The 17,144-nt window shown below is 38.9% G+C and overlaps 1 protein-coding gene across 3 annotated transcripts in view; it reads left to right on the top strand.

The window, feature by feature from the left end:
- The window catches only part of cep135 (centrosomal protein 135), a 135,068-nt gene that overhangs the window by 71,150 nt on the left and 46,774 nt on the right, over window positions 1-17,144 (top strand). For all 3 annotated transcript variants that reach the window (XM_043690581.1, XM_043690562.1, XM_043690570.1), the window contains 4 exons: window positions 7,249-7,472; window positions 9,217-9,372; window positions 12,276-12,419; window positions 14,337-14,414. In XM_043690581.1, coding sequence (XP_043546516.1) covers window positions 7,249-7,472; window positions 9,217-9,372; window positions 12,276-12,419; window positions 14,337-14,414 — 602 coding nt within the window. The remainder of the gene's footprint in view (window positions 1-7,248; window positions 7,473-9,216; window positions 9,373-12,275; window positions 12,420-14,336; window positions 14,415-17,144) is intronic.

The raw sequence follows: 17,144 nt of genomic DNA, 5'->3' as shown, positions 1-17,144 counted from the left end.
AGATGTAGTAGTTGATTTCAATCTAGTTCATTTTCATAGAAATTGCTTTGTTGTATTAAATGTATATAGGCATAGTTTTAATTAAAATTAACTTAGTTGGTTTAAAGAAAAACAATTTTCTTACTTCTGTCCCTCTAATAGCATGAAATTTGTTGTTTATGACCTTAAAAAACACTTACATCATAACTTGAATTTAGTATTGTACTCATCTCATGAAGCTATAGCTAATATGAAAGCTACCTTTTGGTACTACTCTGAAGTTAACATTTTCACTCTTTTATAGTATTAAATACCTTACAAATTCTGGTGTAATATAGCAATAACCTATACTTGTTTAATCTCTGTACTTCGATTACATTACGAAAAATGGACACAAAATCAATCTTTTCATCTTGCACTCATCAAAACTGGAATGTAAGAAATCAGACTTGGATAGGGAACACCAGTTTATATAGCATAATAAGAGGGTGCTCATTGGTTGGACTCTTGTTGGCTTGCAGATACAATTGTATTTGTTAACTGTCAATGTTTGCTAACTGATCTACCTCCAAACAGATAAGTAGACTTTGATTGTCCAAGCATTGCTGGGAGAGATGCAACAAGAGTTGGCAATTATTGTAACCCTTTCTCTGTGGAAAAGGTACAGTTATGCACAAATCTCTTTCACCTATGCAGAACAGGGAACTGTATGTGAATACATGCAGTACTACCTAGTACTGAAAGCCTGCTTAATGATCCCGAATTAACGTCCAGTATATTCGGATAACCCTGGAAGGGGAGTGTCCCAACAATTTAAGTAAGGTAAATCTAGCCATTTCATGCTGTTATTTTGTAGTGAACACACCATTCATATTCTTCGCTAACGAGATGCTGCCATAAACCAAAAAGACATTCTGCCATCACACAATGAGTTAACGTGGCATATAACTTTCAGTGCCAACGAGAACTCAGGTCCGTAAGCTGTATGTCTCAACAACTGACAGATTGCATCGAACAACATGTCCTTCTGACTGTGCACAACAGGAAATGTGTTAGCTGGGCTGAACATAGTGTCCAGAAATAGATGTGATTTATTAAATAATCCAGAATTTAGCGTCGAAATGTTAGAGATTTGGTAGTTGAATGCTTGGCCACCAATGCTGAAACAATTAAAACTTGCCATGCACAAGGTGCCAGAATTGAAGAATTCAGGGATCTCAAAGGATGGTTGAGCTGGAGTAGGTTGCAGGGAACGGGAATGAGAAGACCCTGAACTTGAAAACAAAGTTGAGAATCTTTAAATTAATCTTTTGTTTATTCGGGAGCTAATTTAGGCTAATGAGGACAGTGGTGATGGGTGAATGGAACTTTTTTGTGAATTGGCGAAGGGCAGTAAAGATTTGGATGAGTACAGGTCTATTTGGCATGCAAAATGAGAGCCCAGCCCAGAAAGCACTGAAACAATCAAGTCTTGATGTAACATGAGGGTTTCAGCAGCAAATTTGGTAAGACAGGATAGCAGTTGGCAATATTACAATGTTGGAATTGGACAGTCTTCGTAATGGAGTTGATTTGTGGTCAAAAACACAATGCCTTATGGTTGAAAATGGTAACGTTCAGCTTCAATTGACCAGGTGAGGATTGGAAATGGTGGTCAGGGAGCAAGGTTTTCGGTAAGCATGAAAATTAATTACTTTTGAACTTCCCAGTATTTAATTAGAAATAATTTTATTTGTCCGGTTCTAACTGTTGAATCCGTGTGTGGCAAATCAGACAAATAGGGAAGAAAATCTTGACTGTGAATATCAGTTACATTTATCAGCAAAGTGTCACCTGTGTTATCATGTACAACTATAGAACTTGACTCCAATTGGCTCCTCTACTTGCCTGAGCTCCTATGCCCCCTCTCCCCATTCCCCATATCAGCATTTATCAGACCACACCTGATGTCCAATGCACTTCAAGCATCCCTATTCACATTGTAACTTCCTTCTGAACAACTGAGACGTGGCAGATTTTTTTGTTTTCATTTCAAAGCAGAAGCATTGACCTTCCAAAGTCAAGTTCTGCCCACATGACATTGAGTTAAAGAGGATAAAAGTAAATGAAAAGGGATAGGTGATGAGAAGAGAAAACTGTTTCGGGAAATTTTAAAAATTAGGAAAGACAGAAGTACAAAAGCAGCAAGAAATATATACTTTCTAAAACTTTTTAAAAATTAAGGATGAAGTGCTGGAGCAATAGCACATTGGGGATTACTCTGGGAATAGTGATTACAATTCTGTAAGTTTTAGAATACTTATGGATAAAGACGAGAGTGGTTCTAAAGGAAGAGTGCTAAATTGGGGGAATGCCAACTATACCAACATTCGGCAGGTGCTGGGGAATATGGATTGGAAGCAGCTGTTTGAAGGTAAATCTGCATTTGGTATGTGGGAGGCTTTTAAAAAGATGTTGATTAAAGTGCAGGACAGCCATGTCCCTGTGAAAATGAAGGATAGATATGGCAAGATTAGGGAACCATGGATCACAGGTGAAATTGTAAGACCAGCTAAGAGGAAAAAGGAAGTATACATAAGGTCTAAGCGACTGAAGAATAGATGAAGCTTTGGAAAAATATCAGGAAAGTAGGAACAATCTGATATGAGGAATTAAGAGGGCTAAAAGGGGTCATGAAATATCTTCAGTAAGCATAGTTAAGGAAAATCCCAAAGACTTTTTTTCATATACAGAGGAACCTCGATTATCCAAACAAGATGGGCGGGCACTATTTCATTCAGATAATTGATTATTCAGTTAATTGATTTCCTCTGGGGCTCGGAGTTTTCTGTGAAGTCTGCTCCCCATTTAGGAGACTAGGAAAAAGCACAATGTGTGTCCCATCTACTCCCATCCTGCGCGCCCGCCTGCCTCCAGCTCCGTACGCCCATCCAACACTGCCTCCCCATCCGCCCACAGCCCTGCTCTTCCAACCCACTGACCCCACCCCCGGCGGACCCACCCCTCTGTCCACTCCCATCTCCGGGGAAACCGGACTGCTGCTGCATTTGTGGGATAAGTCTCCAGATAGAGGGGGAGAGAGAGCGCACGCGCGCACACACACACACACACACACACACACACACACACACATTGTTTTGACAAGTTCCCACTTTGCCCTGTACAGGACAATGTTGGAGAGATTATCTGGAGAAGGGGGGGATTTAGCGTTCACCCATGTGTAGAACTCCAGGGAAGGTGTGGGGAGAGAGAGAGAGAAGACAGGAGAACAGTCACTTAGAGACTGTGCCTGGATTGTCTAGGACTGTTCTCCCCATTTCAGTGAGCCGAGTTCACTTTTAATCATTGTACTTGTAAACAAAAGACACAATCAGGGTTGAAACAACTCTTTGACGTAATGTTTCTGCCTTGAGATCATCTTCGGGTAATCAGATATTCGGATAGTCAAGGTTCCTCTGTATAAGGAGCAAGAGGGTAACGAGAGAAAGGGTTGGCCCACTCAAAGACAAAGGAGGAAAGTTATGCGTGGAATCAGAGAAAATGGGTGAGATTCTTAACGAGTACTTTGCATCAGTATTCACAGAGGAGAGGGATATGGCGGTTGTTGAGGTTTGGGATAGATGTTTGATAACTCTAGGTCAAGTCTGCATAAGGTGGGAGGAAGTGTTGGATATTCTAAAAGGCCTTAAGGTGGACAAGTCGCCAGGTCCAGATGGGATCCACCTCAGGTTACTGAGGGAAGCGAGAGAGGAAATAGCTAGGGCCTTAACGTATCTTTGCAGCGTCCTTGAACATGGGTGAGGTCCCTGAGGACTGGAGGATTGCTAATGTTGTCCCCTTGTTTAAGAAGGGTAGCAGGGATGATCCAGGTAATTATAGACCAGTGAGCCTGACGTCAGCAGTAGGGAAGCTGCTGGAAAAGATACTGAGGGATAGGATCTATTCCCATTTGGAAGAAAATGGGCTTGTCAGTGATCGGCAACATGGTTTTGTGCGGGCAGGTCATGTCTTACCAATTTAATAGAATTGTTTGAGGAAATGACAAAGTTGATTGATGAGAGAAGGGTTGTAGATGTCATATACATGGACTTCAGTAAAGCGTTTGATAAGGTTCCCCATGGTAGGCTGATGGAAAAAATGAGGTCGCATAGCTGGATTGATAAAGAACTGGCTAGGCAACAGGAGACAGAGTAGTAGTGGAAAAGAGTTTCTCAAAATAGAGTATTGTGACCAGTGGTGTTCCAGAGGGATCCATGTTGGGACCACTGTTGTTTGTGATATACGTAAATGATCTGGAGGAAGGAATAGTTGGTCTTATTAGCAAGTTTTCAGACGACAGTAAGATTGGTGGAGTAGCAAATTGTGAAGGGGACCGTTAGAGAATGCAGCAGAATATAGATAGATTGGAGAGTTGGACTGAGAAATGGCAGATGGAGTTCAATCCGGGTAAATGAGAAGTGATGCATTTTGGAAGATCCAGTTCAAGAGCAAACTATACAGTAAATGGAAACATCCTGGATAAAATTAACGTACAGAGAGATCTGGGTGTTCAAGTCCATTGTACCCTGAAAAGGACCACACAAGTCAATAGAATGGTCAAGAAGGCATAAGGCATGCTTTCCTTCATTGGACGGGGTATTGTGTACATGAGTTGGCAGGTCATGTTACGATTGTATAAGACTTTGTTTGGCCACATTTGAAATACTGCATACAGTTCTGATCACCTCATTACCAAAAAGATGTGGATGCTTTGGAGAGGGTACAGAGGAGGTTCACCAGGATGTGGCCTGGTATGGAGGGTGGTAGCTATAAAGAGAGATTGAGTAGATTAGGATTATTTTCATTAGAAAGACAGTGGTTTAGGGGGGGTCATCATTAAGGTCTACAAAATCAGGAGAGATATAGACAGGACAGGTAGCAAGAAGCTTTTTCCCTGAGTGGGGACTCAGTTGCTAGAGGTCACGAGTTCAAGGTGAGAGGGGAAAAGTTTAAGGGAGATATGGAAAGTTAATTACACAGAGGCTGGTGGCTGTCTGAAATGTGTTGCCAGTGGAGGTAGTAGAGGTGGGCATGACAGCGTCATTCAACATGTATCTAGACAAATATATGAATGGGTAGGGAGCAGAGGCATACCGACTCAGGCGACTGACTGTGTGGAGTTTGCACATTCTCCCCGTGTCTGCGTGGGTTTCCTCCGGGTGCTCCGGTTTCCTCCCACAGTCACAAAGATGTGCGGGTCAGGTGAATTGACCATGCTAAATTGCCCGTAGTGTTAGGTTAAAGGGGTAAATGTAGGGGTATGGGTGGGTTGCGCTTCGGCGGGTCGGTGTGGACTTGTTGGGCCGAAGGGCCTGTTTCCACACTGAAAGTAATCTAATCTAATCTAATCTTCAGAAAATAGGTGACAGGTTTAGATAGAGGATCTAGATCGGCACAGGCTTGGAGGGCTGAAGGGGGTGTTCCTGTGCTGTATTTTTCTTTGTTGTTTGATATGTCTCTCTTTGGCCTCTTCTAAAAATATAACAACATTTCTTTTGAAGAAACCTTGCAGTGATGATAGTTCCCTTCCAAACTTATCAAAACCTATAGCTTCTATATTTCAAACAAAGTAAAGACGTAGCGTATAGACAAAAGGCCAGGCATGAAACCAGTATGGCCGCATTACTTGCTGACATTAGTGGCTCACTGGAGACTTATCTCTTGTTCTTAAAAAGTATTGATCTTCAAAATCCATGAGCAAGTGACTAATCCGAAAGTAACTTTGCTTTGAATGAAAGACACAAAGAGCGTTAAAAATAAAGTGCAGCTGCATGGCAGCTAAGACCAGTTAACTCACTATGGTAACCTAGTTTTTATACAGAGGCTCACAGGGAAGCTAGATTTTAATTGCTCTCAACAGTAACTTTGCAGGGAGAGAGAATATGAATTGATGAGGATAACAGATCTGAGTCTACTCATTACTGCAAATGATTTTAATCTTTGTCATGGATGCCAGTGTTGTATTCAGGAGGAGATGCAAGTTTGTAAGTGCAGTCTGGGGAGAAATGTAACTAAGAGGGTGAAAAACAAAGAGATCCAGTAGTGCTTTGGCGATGAAGATGATCTATAATCCAGTCAAAAATTATGAAGCATTTAAACAAATCCTTTTTGCTGAAGGTATATTGAAAAAGAAAGAATTTAACCTTAAAGTTTCATGGGTAGGACAAATCATCAAAAAATTTGTAAGAAAATATTTTTAGCATAAGTATATTCGGTTCCCAGTGAAAGATCATAAGAAGGGCCCAGATGACAGACATTATATATTAGGTGGTCAGATTCTTTTGTATGGGCAGTCTTCTGGTTTTGTCATGTTCTGTTAATTGTAGGTAGTTTAACCTTGTGCAGATCAAGATTTAAATCATTCTTGAAAAAGAATTTGTGGAATGGGGAGGTGGAAACAGATGATCGGAGGAGGTTATATTATCCTGCAACGGAGAATTATTGCCCGATATTCCTCATGATGCATGATATTTAATTTAGAGTTATTGCTTTGTGGAAGAGGATGCCACGAGTAGTTGGTATTGAACAAGTGGAAATCTCTAATATAGTGAACTCTCTCTTAATAAGTCCTTTACATGACAAGAAATATACTCACAATAATTTCTTCTTTGGCTACAGCTTCATACAAAAGCAAGAGATAGTAATCAACAAATATCACGAGAAAAAAAGAGCATGTTGTCCTTGTGCAACATCCTCAAAGACCCCAATGGGGGAATACAGTCTTCACAAGCATCAATTTTAAGTGACAGGCATTCTGTCTTGAAGTTTGTCAACAATCATGAGATAGAATGATAAAATGAGGCTATGATATGTAGGATTATCTCAAACAGATGATATTTACTCATGGCCAGTAGCTAGGCTGGGATACAGAACATTTGTAGGTTGGGGCATTGCACACCCCTCCACTTCACATCCAATCTTTGTTCTACATTTATTCCTATGGTAATTTTGGGAGAACAAGAAGAAAATATGGTGTTATTGGAATATTTGAAATGTATTCAGTTTTAATGTATGTTAACCTGGCCATCAACAACTGTTATATCAGTTCTGAATGTGAGCAAAAGAAATTGCATTTGTATATTTGAAGTAGTTTGTTTTAGTTTTGAAGTAATTCAGGCATATTAAAATACCAAAGAATTAATCAGATATTATGGTGTCTGCAGTCTTCTTGTTGCTTTCTAATTTCTTGCTTTAGTTAATTTGGCTTTTTATGTTTTCAATAATCTTCAGAACGAGAAATAGTGTTGGAATTGGAAAGAATGCGAACAAAGCATGGTGTTCTGAAAGGGGACACCTCACCGTCTCGCCTAGATAAATTTGTGAAGACATTAGAAGAAGAAAGGGATTATTACAAAGGTGAAGTAGAATACCTGCAGGATATGATATCTGCAAAAGGCAGCCCAGTCTGTTCTCCAAGACGTGGGCGAAGTCCAATGCGAGTTTCACCTGTGAAGGTACTGAGAGCATTGATGAATATTTTCAAAAGGAAGTGGGTTTTAGTTTTCACTAACTAAATTTACTCATGTAACTTGCACATTTATGTTTACTCTTCCTCACTTTCCAATCTTGATATACATCTTTTAAACTAGTAAAGGTTTGAAACTTTTGATTTTTGTAAAATAACTTCTCACAGGATTTAATGACTATCTAATGTAACCTGCTACAGATTATCAAGGCTGCTGATCTGTGAATAAGGAAGTCAAATCATATTTTTATTCCACAGTGTTCTGACAGTGTTAGCATTGTCAGATTTGAATTGCATAATGAAAATGCCTTGGTAATAATTAATTATATGCCATCAATGTTTTTAAATCCAAATACAGAGGAATGGTCGAGAAGGTGTTTGAGGTTACATTTAGGTAAGGAGGTATGTAGAGTCTGAGGAGTGAAATGAAAGTAATTAATGGTAAAACTATAATCCTGTTTCTGAAAATACTAGTTTAGTGTGATAGGCATGGAGTAAGTGTATAGAGTCTAGAAATGTTAGGGAGCAGTTAGAAATTATTGAGGAGTGTTCCAACCATAGCTTGAAGATATAAGTGATTATCCAAGAGCACTAGAAGTGGATTGAGTGGGAAGAATAACCAAAGAGGAGCATTTGAAGTACAGTTAAAATAGAACTATGTATGTATTTCAGAAGCCTTTACAAAAAATGTAATAGAAAAAAATGCAAGAAAATTGTAGAAACAAGTGCAGCATAACTACAGATGGTGCTTGCTATATACAAGACCATGTGTTACCACTGAATTTCCTATGAACTCAGTCTTATTTAGAGGATGCAATTGGTTGCAAAATTTTATAAGAGATAACTTCCCCTGCTGTAGAAGGACAATGAAGCAGAGCTCTAGTCTGCCAACACTGACCCTAGTGGAAATTATGGGGATGGATTCCCACAAACTGTAGTCATGACACACCACCAGTCCAATTAATTCTTAACTAAGCATATTTATTAATTTAATTTATATGACTTTTCTTTCAGATAGACAGTTTAAAGGTTGATGCCATTGATACTTATTATAAAGGAAACGTTGCCATCGTGTAAGAAGAACATAGGGCTTCTTTTTCATTAGAGTGCAGTGGCTTGTGAATTTAACTTGAGGGTCACCACATATCAGACAAGAGATCAGCTGGAGAATGTGAGACCTTTACTTAACCTCAATAGGTACAGGAATTGAATCCATGCTGCTGACTTCACTGTGCATCACAAACCAGTCGTCCACCCAAAGGGACTGAATCATCTGTTATAGAGTTATAGAAACAGAAGGAAGTCAATCAGCAGATTGTGATTTTCTGGTTCTTTGTTTTATTGTATCACAAATACTGAAAGAAAAAAGGAACCCTTGTATGCTACAGAAGCTCTGGCCTCAGAAACAAAGTTGAGAACCTAGATGTATCTTAAAAAATATTTTTTTTAATAGGATATGTGTGTTGTTGGTTAGACACTTTTCATCGCTAATTGCCCTCAAGAAGGAGGTGAGCCTGCTTCTTTGTCAGAGCAGTCCATGTGGTGTAGGTACACTCACAATGGTTTTAGGAAAGAAACACATTTGTTTATATTGCTCCATAACTTCATGAGGTGAGAATTACAATGCTGTATGTTCACTGTCCATCTGCTTTGTATAAAAGCCTCTTTTACAAACCCTGCTTATGGAATATTAGGCTTAATTCATGAAAGATTTATGGTGTTACTTCACACAGACTAGTACCCTCAGCTCTGAGCTGCTACAGGCTATCAGAGAGCGAGATGAATTACAAGCAGTGTTGGATAACTTTGAGCAACACATGGCAGAAATCCAGTCCAATGTCAAGATGGTGACTGCAGAACGAGACAGGTTACTTATGGTTTATGAACAGGTATGATGGAGTAAGAATAAATTGTGAATTCGTCATTTGGTGCATTATATAGAAAGGTGTCTGTTCAGTGCCCGTATTCCTAAGAGGATTTGGTGTAAGACCATTTTCAAGTAGTTTTGAAAAACATCAAGCAAGTACCGCTTGTAGTTCTACTTTGTTTCCCACTTTATTGCTCTGACCTGATAGAAATTTAAATTAAAATCGTTTGTTGGTTAATTGGGTTTTATTACTATTTGCTACCCTATTTTTGAGAGATATCACTGTTACTGAACAAACACCTTTGTGTCAGCAGGCCTATCCTTGTAAAAAACATTGAATAAACTATCCAGTTTTTAAGGCAAATCATGTTACCCATCTTAAATGTGCATTTTTGCCTTGGTGAATTTTTCTTTCATATTGCATACTTTTCTCTGGGCTGTATAAAGGGAGATTCTCAACAAAATAATCTAAAGCACATCAACAGACAGGTTTAAGGCTATATGGAATTAAAATTAATATGCATATAAATGCAAAGTAATATAGATTGCAGAAGGTGTGTACAGAACATTAGCGAATATTAAACACCAAAAAGAAGATTCTGCTGTCTTTATTAAATGTATTTAATTATATAGTATTTAGATCTGTTAAAAATAGCAACATGAATATCTCCAAAATGAATTGTAAATATAATGTGGAATGCATTTGATTTGCCCTTTTTGGGAATACAAGAATATTGCAGTCAGAATTTTAGCAGTCAAATCTCTAGAAGACATACCTTAATTTACACCAAGTCCCACGCTCAAATAATTGATGTGCCTAGCTGTGAGTTGACTCATTGTCCACTAGTACAGGATCAGCCACAGCAGCGTCCTTTGGACACTACACACCTTGAAATACATGCTGTTCTAGGCATGTAAATTAATCTTCCAGTGATGTTCCAGTGAATTGTGCACATGTTGGAAACGTACGCAAGTCAGAGTATGTTGCCCAAAATCAACTTAACAACAGATTTTTTATGGTTATTTTAAAGCTGCTCTGTGCAGAAATGCTAAATGGCCAACAAAGGCACAAGTTAAGACAGCTTCAATTCTTAAGGAAGCAAATAAAATTGACTTTTTTGGACACATTCTGCAGACAAGATCAAGTGTGAGGTAGCATAGAGCAGTTCTGGTGTGTAAAGAAAAATTGTTTGCCTTCCGAAAGTCATATGTTGCCAATGCATCTCAGAGCTTTTCGCCATCAGCTTAGTAAAGTTTAAAATGAGGGAATAGCCAACAATCTGGTAACTATTCTGCACTTTTGAATTGCACAAGCTTTCCATGTTTTACCATGCTTCTCTCTAGTTCAACCATGGCAATCTGAATACCTTGTCCCTAATTAAAGGCATTTCACAACAAATATGAATCACACTGTGAACAGAGTGCACAGGTTTCTCAGAGTTGGCTGCTGAGAAGGTAGGTAAAAACAATGACTGCAGATGCTGGAAACCAGATTCTGGATTAGTGGTGCTGGAAGAGCACTTATCTGCTGAGAAGCTATTCAAAATGAATCACAGTATTCCAGGTGTAATCTGAATAGTGCCATTTATAGTTCTAGCAACTCTATTTTTATATTCCGTTCTCTTTGAAATAAAGGCCAAAGGTCCATTTCATTAAATAAAAACAGAAAGTCCTGGAATAAGTTTTTAGTTTTTCTTATTTCAGATTTCTAGCTGTATTTTGGCTTGAGTCGGTCTGCCTTTCCTTTTACCTGCTGAACCTGGATGCTGGTTTTATGTGATTCATGCTGTGCTAGAGTGCTTGAGAGAAGATTGTATAAATAGGGTTGGCAAAGCTACAGAGGAATTTTAAAACAAGGATAGGAATTTTATAGTTAAGATGTTTAACTCAGAGCTGATTAGATCAGCGATCACATAGATGGTACTGTTCGCCGAGCTGGAAATTTTTGTTGCAAACGTTTCGTCCCCTGTCTAGGTGACATACTCAGTGCTTGGGAGCCTCCTGTGAAGCGCTTCTGTGGTGTTTCCTCCGGCATTTATAGTGGCCTGTCCCTGCCGCTTCCGGTTGTCAGTTTCAGCTGTCCGCTGTAGTGGCCGGTATATTGGGTCCAGGTCTATGTGTTTGCTGACGGAGTTTGTGGATGCGTGCCATGCTTCTAGGAATTCCCTGGCTGTTCTTTGTTTCGCTTGCCCTATAATGGTAGTTTGTCCCAGTCAAATTCATGTTGCTTGTCGTCTGTGTGTGGCTACTAAGGATAGCTGGTCGTGGTGTTTCGTGGCTAGTTGATGTTCATGGATCGTTAGCTGTCTTCCTGTTTGTCCTATGTAGTGTTTTGTGCAGTCCTTGCATGGGATTTTGTACACTACATTAGTTTTGCTCTTGCTGGGTATCGGGTCCTTCGTTCTGGTGAGTTGTTGTGTGAGGGTGGCTGTTGGTTTGTGTGCTGTTATAAGTCCTAGTGGTCGCAGTAGTCTGGCTGTCAGTTCTGAAATGCTCCTGATGTATGGTAGTGTGGCTAGTCCTTTGGGTTGCGGCATGTCAGAACTGACAGCCAGACTACTGCGACCACTAGGTGGTCGCAGTACGTGTATGGAATGAGCTGCCACAGGATGTGGTGGAGGCTGGTATAATTGCAACATGGGTTTATGAATAGGAAGGGTTTGGAGGGATATGGGCCGGTTGCTGACAGGTGGGACTAGATTGGGTTGGGAGATCTGGTCGGCGTGGACAGGTTGGACCGAAGGGTCTGTTTCCGTGCTGTCCATCTCTATGACAGGAGAACAGGACTTGGTGCAAATTAGGACAAAGACAACAGTTTTGGATGTCTTCAAGCTTAGCAATTATGATGCTGTCCTGTGTATAAGCATAATTTAAATAATTTGAAATTAATTTTCCTGCTCCTCTTAAATGAACCTTTTCTTACAGAATCAAGATGAGTTGAACAAATTAAAAAAGGAAGTACTAATATCACCGATCTGCCAAATGCGTATGGAGGAAGAAAGAGATGAAGCTAAAGCAGATCTGAAAAGAATGGCAGCTGAGAAAGAGAGTTTGAGAGAGAGAGTAAAGGTATTTTATAATTATTAAAACATTGAGTGTGTCATACAAACATTTTTTTTATTTCTTTATGGGATGTAGGCATCACTGACAAGCAGCATTTGATGCCCATCCTTAATTGCCCTGAATTGAGTTGCTTCCTCAGGCATTTAAGAGTCAACCACATTGCTGTGGACCTGGAGCCTCATGTAGATCAGACCAGGTAAAGATGGCAAATTTCATTCCCTGAAGGACGTTTAATGAATCCGATGACTTTTAATGACAACAATAGCTTCCCAGTCACTATTACTAGGACTAGCTTTTAATTCCAGATTTATTTGAAGTGAAATTCCATCAGCTTCCACAATGGGGTTGAAATAAATCATCAGCATTACCCTGTGCTTCTGGATTACTAATTCAGCAACAGTGCTACTATGCCATTGTCTCCCTTTCTTATTTAAGATCTAACATTTTAATCACTTAAATTATGACACTGCATGATCATTGCACTTTTAAAAAGCTGTTTAATGATAAATGTTTACTGCCACTAGAGGGGCCTATCCTCACATAGCATATAATAATTTTTTAAATACCAACGTTTGATTTCACTTATTGATAGATGAATTGTCTGTTTTAATGAATGTATCTCTAACAGTTTTAATTTTATTTTCACGTTATCCCTGATATATTTTCTCAAATTTCTTTTTTTTTGTTGTGTTACACTCCTCCACTCTATTTTCTGATTTTAAACTTATCAAGTCAGTAATGAGTTGGCAATTATTGCTGTTTTGGGAGCTCAAATTCTGTTGCACATTAGGAATTAGAATTCCCAACTGGTATTCTGGACTTGCAGTAAAACAAACAGCATTAAAATTCAAACTAGAGTCATGGAATTAAAGTCTCTTGAGTTTTAAGGGTGCAGCAGTTCCTGGTGGTTGTGGATGCTTTAAAGCTTTTCTTCTAATTTTGTACTGAATAACACTCTTCCTCCTCAGAGTGTAACAGACATTTAAAGAATAGGGAGTGTTGTACAGACATATGAATTGCAATAAGCCATTCAACCCATTGAACCTGCTATGCCATTTGATAAGCTTTGATTTGATATGATTGTGGCCCCAGTTCCAGTCTTCCCCTCTACCCTTGTATCTTTGGACTCCCTTGTCAGTCAAGGAGCTGTTTAACTCAGCCTTAAAAACATTCAGTGATCCTGTCTCCACTCCTCTGGGAAAGGGAATTCCACAGTCCAATAGCCCTCTGAGTGAATACACTTTTCCTTATTTTTGTCTTAAATCGGAGGCCCTTCAATTTTAAACTGTGCTGCTTTGTTCTTGTGACTCTCAGAAGGTGAGATATTCACTAAGCACCCACCCTGTCAGTTCTCCTCAGACTCTTGCATGTTTCAAGAATATTTATATTCTTCTGAATTCCAAAGAAGACGGATGTTCGATCTTTCATCATAAGACAATCACTTCTTCCAGGAATCACTTGAAGGAACTTCCTCTGGACTGCTTTTAATGCTATTACATTTTTTCTTTCAAGTAAGGAGACCAAAGCCTGCACTGCAGATGGTCTCACCAATGGCATAGTTAATTATGGGAAACATTTTTCTTTTAAGCTCCATTCTGTCTATAATAAATCTCAGCGTTCTCTTTTAAGCTTGTGCTGTTCCTGCAACCTAACTATTTTTGATTTATATCAATGCACTTTTAAGAGTGAGGCATATGTATGACAAAATAAAGAGAGCATCACATGCCTTATCAATTGTACATTCCCTGATGTGCACAGAATGTGGTACCAGCAAGTTATTGAAAATAGAAATGATTTGAAGTGCCTGTATCTGTTGATGATTGAGATTCCAATTATTAACCAGTGCTAAAATTGAATAATTAAAGAATGATTTCCTGAAATTGTGCCAAATTATAAGTATTTAAAATGCAATTTCTTTACTAGAGCATCCTTGAAACAGCTGATCTCAACACAAAACGAATGGAACAGACTATATCACAGTTAGAAAATAAAACATACGAAGTAAGTATCTCGAGGCAAACAGTGTTAATAATAGTTTAATGGATTGCCTTCATACGTTTTGTGTCTGAATACATTTACTCTGTAGGCGTACTTAGTAATACATCTATTGAATGTAGAGTTGTGGGCTGGTTGAGAATTACTAAAGCTGATTTCAAATATGCTATGAACTATAACAGCAAAACTGTTAAATATTCTTTGAAAGTCTTGAGATTAAATTGCAACATTTTATTCATTGCTTTTTAGAGTGTAACCTTTAAAATGCAAAAACCTTTTGATGATTCGCATTAGTTGAGTGCAAAATGATCTCAATTTGGAGGACGTCCTAGAAAAGTCTTCAAATGAGGCTATCTGAGTAGAGCTCAGCAATAAAAAAAAGGCAATTACCTTACCGGGATTATGCTACAGGCATCCCAACAGTCAGAGGGAGATATAGGAGCAGCTATGTCAACAAATCACAAAGGTGTGAGAGAAACAGGATTATAATTTTAGGGGACTTTAAATTTGCTGAGATTAACTGGGATCATCTTAGTGTGAAAGGATTAGGTGAATTTTAAAATGCATCCAGGAGAGTTTTTTTGTGCCTGTAATCCAACTAGAGGTGGGTTAGTGTTAGACTTAATCCTAGGGAATGAAGCTGGTTAAGTGGTTGAAGTTTCAGTGGGTAAGCATTTTGGGGATAGTGATCATAACTCTTAAGTTTCAAAGACATGAAAAGGGATAAGGATAGTGCAGAAGTGCCTAAATTGGAGGAACTCAATTTCACTATCAGTAAACAGACAGTATTGTTTTCTGTTTGAACTCTGTTTCCTAATTGGATATGATAGATAAGTGATATATCCTGTACCATTTTGCTTAAGATTTTATTGAATTATTAAATGTTATTGTTGATGTGAAAACAAACATGAGATCAGTTCTACCTTTGCTATTCAACTGCTTGGGGTTAATTCCAGCAGTGCAGCTCTTTTGCAAGCACATGATGAAACTTTAGCAGAATGAAGGAATTTATCGAGAACAGCTGAACCCCAGGAAGCCAAGCTATTGGCAGCAGATGCAGATTTTTAAAATTCTTCTTCAACAGCCATTTAATTTTGATTTAGAGTTGTTGATTTTTTTTTCTCTAGTGTGTAACACTTTTGAATCTTTTTTGTTGTATGGCTCTGTGCACAAATTTCATGTATGTGGCCTGCATTAGACCTTTGCTTGTGAACTTGCATCTTACAGGTAATATTGGTCCTAGTCACCAAGTGGTGATTTATTTAAATTAATAGTAAGGTTTAAGCATTGAAAACAACAGATACAAAATGGCAACATTTATTTTCTGTTCTAAACCTGAAGTCAGTCTCTGCTAATGCCCTCTGCAAGTCATCTTGCCTGTGAGACCTGACTCCTGTTCGTTACCTCATTTCTTCTGATTACAACCCACCCTCATTTTCTAACCCCATACCAGCTCATGTTGTAAACAGTTTCTTCTCCTTGTGAACTATCTCTCTCCTTTTCAAAACTGTTGTCATTTTCCTCTTTGTTTAAAATCAAACTTGACCTCCCTCACTTGCAAAATGTGGTCCTATCTCCAGGGTCTTTCCTCTTCAAATACCTTTCTTAAACACAGAGGATATAAGTGTTCTAATGCATGAGTCACAAAGTTAATATGCAGGTATAGAAAGTATTTAAAATGCAAATGAAAGGCTTTTGATTATTATGAGTCACAATTAAGCAAAAAAGTGAGGATATTATGCTTCGGTTATATTGGGCATTGTTGAGACAATGTCTTTCATACGACGTGCAGTTTTTTAAGGAAAGCTGTAAATGCATTGGAAGTAGTTACAGGAGGTTTACTAGATTGATATCTAGAACGAGCAGCTTATATTGTAAGGAAAGGTTGAACAGACTGGGCTTGTTTCCATTGGAGTTCAGAGTCAGAGGTGACGTGGTTGAAGTGTCTAAGAGCATCAGTGGGTCTTGACAAGGTGGATTTAAAAAAGATGTGGATTCAGTCTAGAGCTAGCAGGCACTGTTTTAAAATGAGGGATCAGGATGGAAATGGCGATTTTTTTTTTAAACTAGGTTTGTGCAACAGGTGGGGTCATTGAATATTTTTTAAGGTAAAGGTCGATAGATTCTTATTAGGCAAGAGAATCAAAGGGTTTTGAGGATAGAATTCAAAACAAACTGATCTGTCACGGCCTTATAGAAGTACAGAACAGCCTCAAGGGCCAACATTTTTATTTCTGCTTTCAGTTCATATCCCTATATGTCTTCCTTCATTTGAATCTGTTCAAAGAATTTGATCCTGCCCTAATCGAAATAATAATTCCCTCTAATTATATTTCCTGTTGTGTGGGCATCCAAGGGCTGTGTGTGGCAGAGACCTCCAGAACCAGACGTCAGTGTCACAAACCTTGGAGTGACCATCTGCGTGTACAGCCACACAGCTTAGATGGATCATTGATGGCACCAATCCTCCACTCCACATAAACCTCTACTCATCGGAAACATTGCTGCCTGTATCCTATCCCACACCATATGCCATTCTGCATTCACTTTTGTTAATAACATACAATCGATCCTTGAGCTCAAAATTTAAGACTCCAGCAGTTTTTAAATCCCTTTATGATCGTGCTCCTCTTTATCTTTGTACTTTTATTCAGTGCTACAGCTCTTCTTCAGGAATGAGGTTGGTGTGCCAAGCAGACTGAGATAAAAGTTAGGGGGGGTGGGGCGGGGGGCGGT

The sequence above is a fragment of the Chiloscyllium plagiosum genome, chromosome 1 (genome assembly GCF_004010195.1).
Source record: "Chiloscyllium plagiosum isolate BGI_BamShark_2017 chromosome 1, ASM401019v2, whole genome shotgun sequence".
Lineage (NCBI taxonomy): Eukaryota > Metazoa > Chordata > Chondrichthyes > Orectolobiformes > Hemiscylliidae > Chiloscyllium > Chiloscyllium plagiosum.
This window is presented reverse-complemented; position numbering and strand designations above follow the sequence as displayed.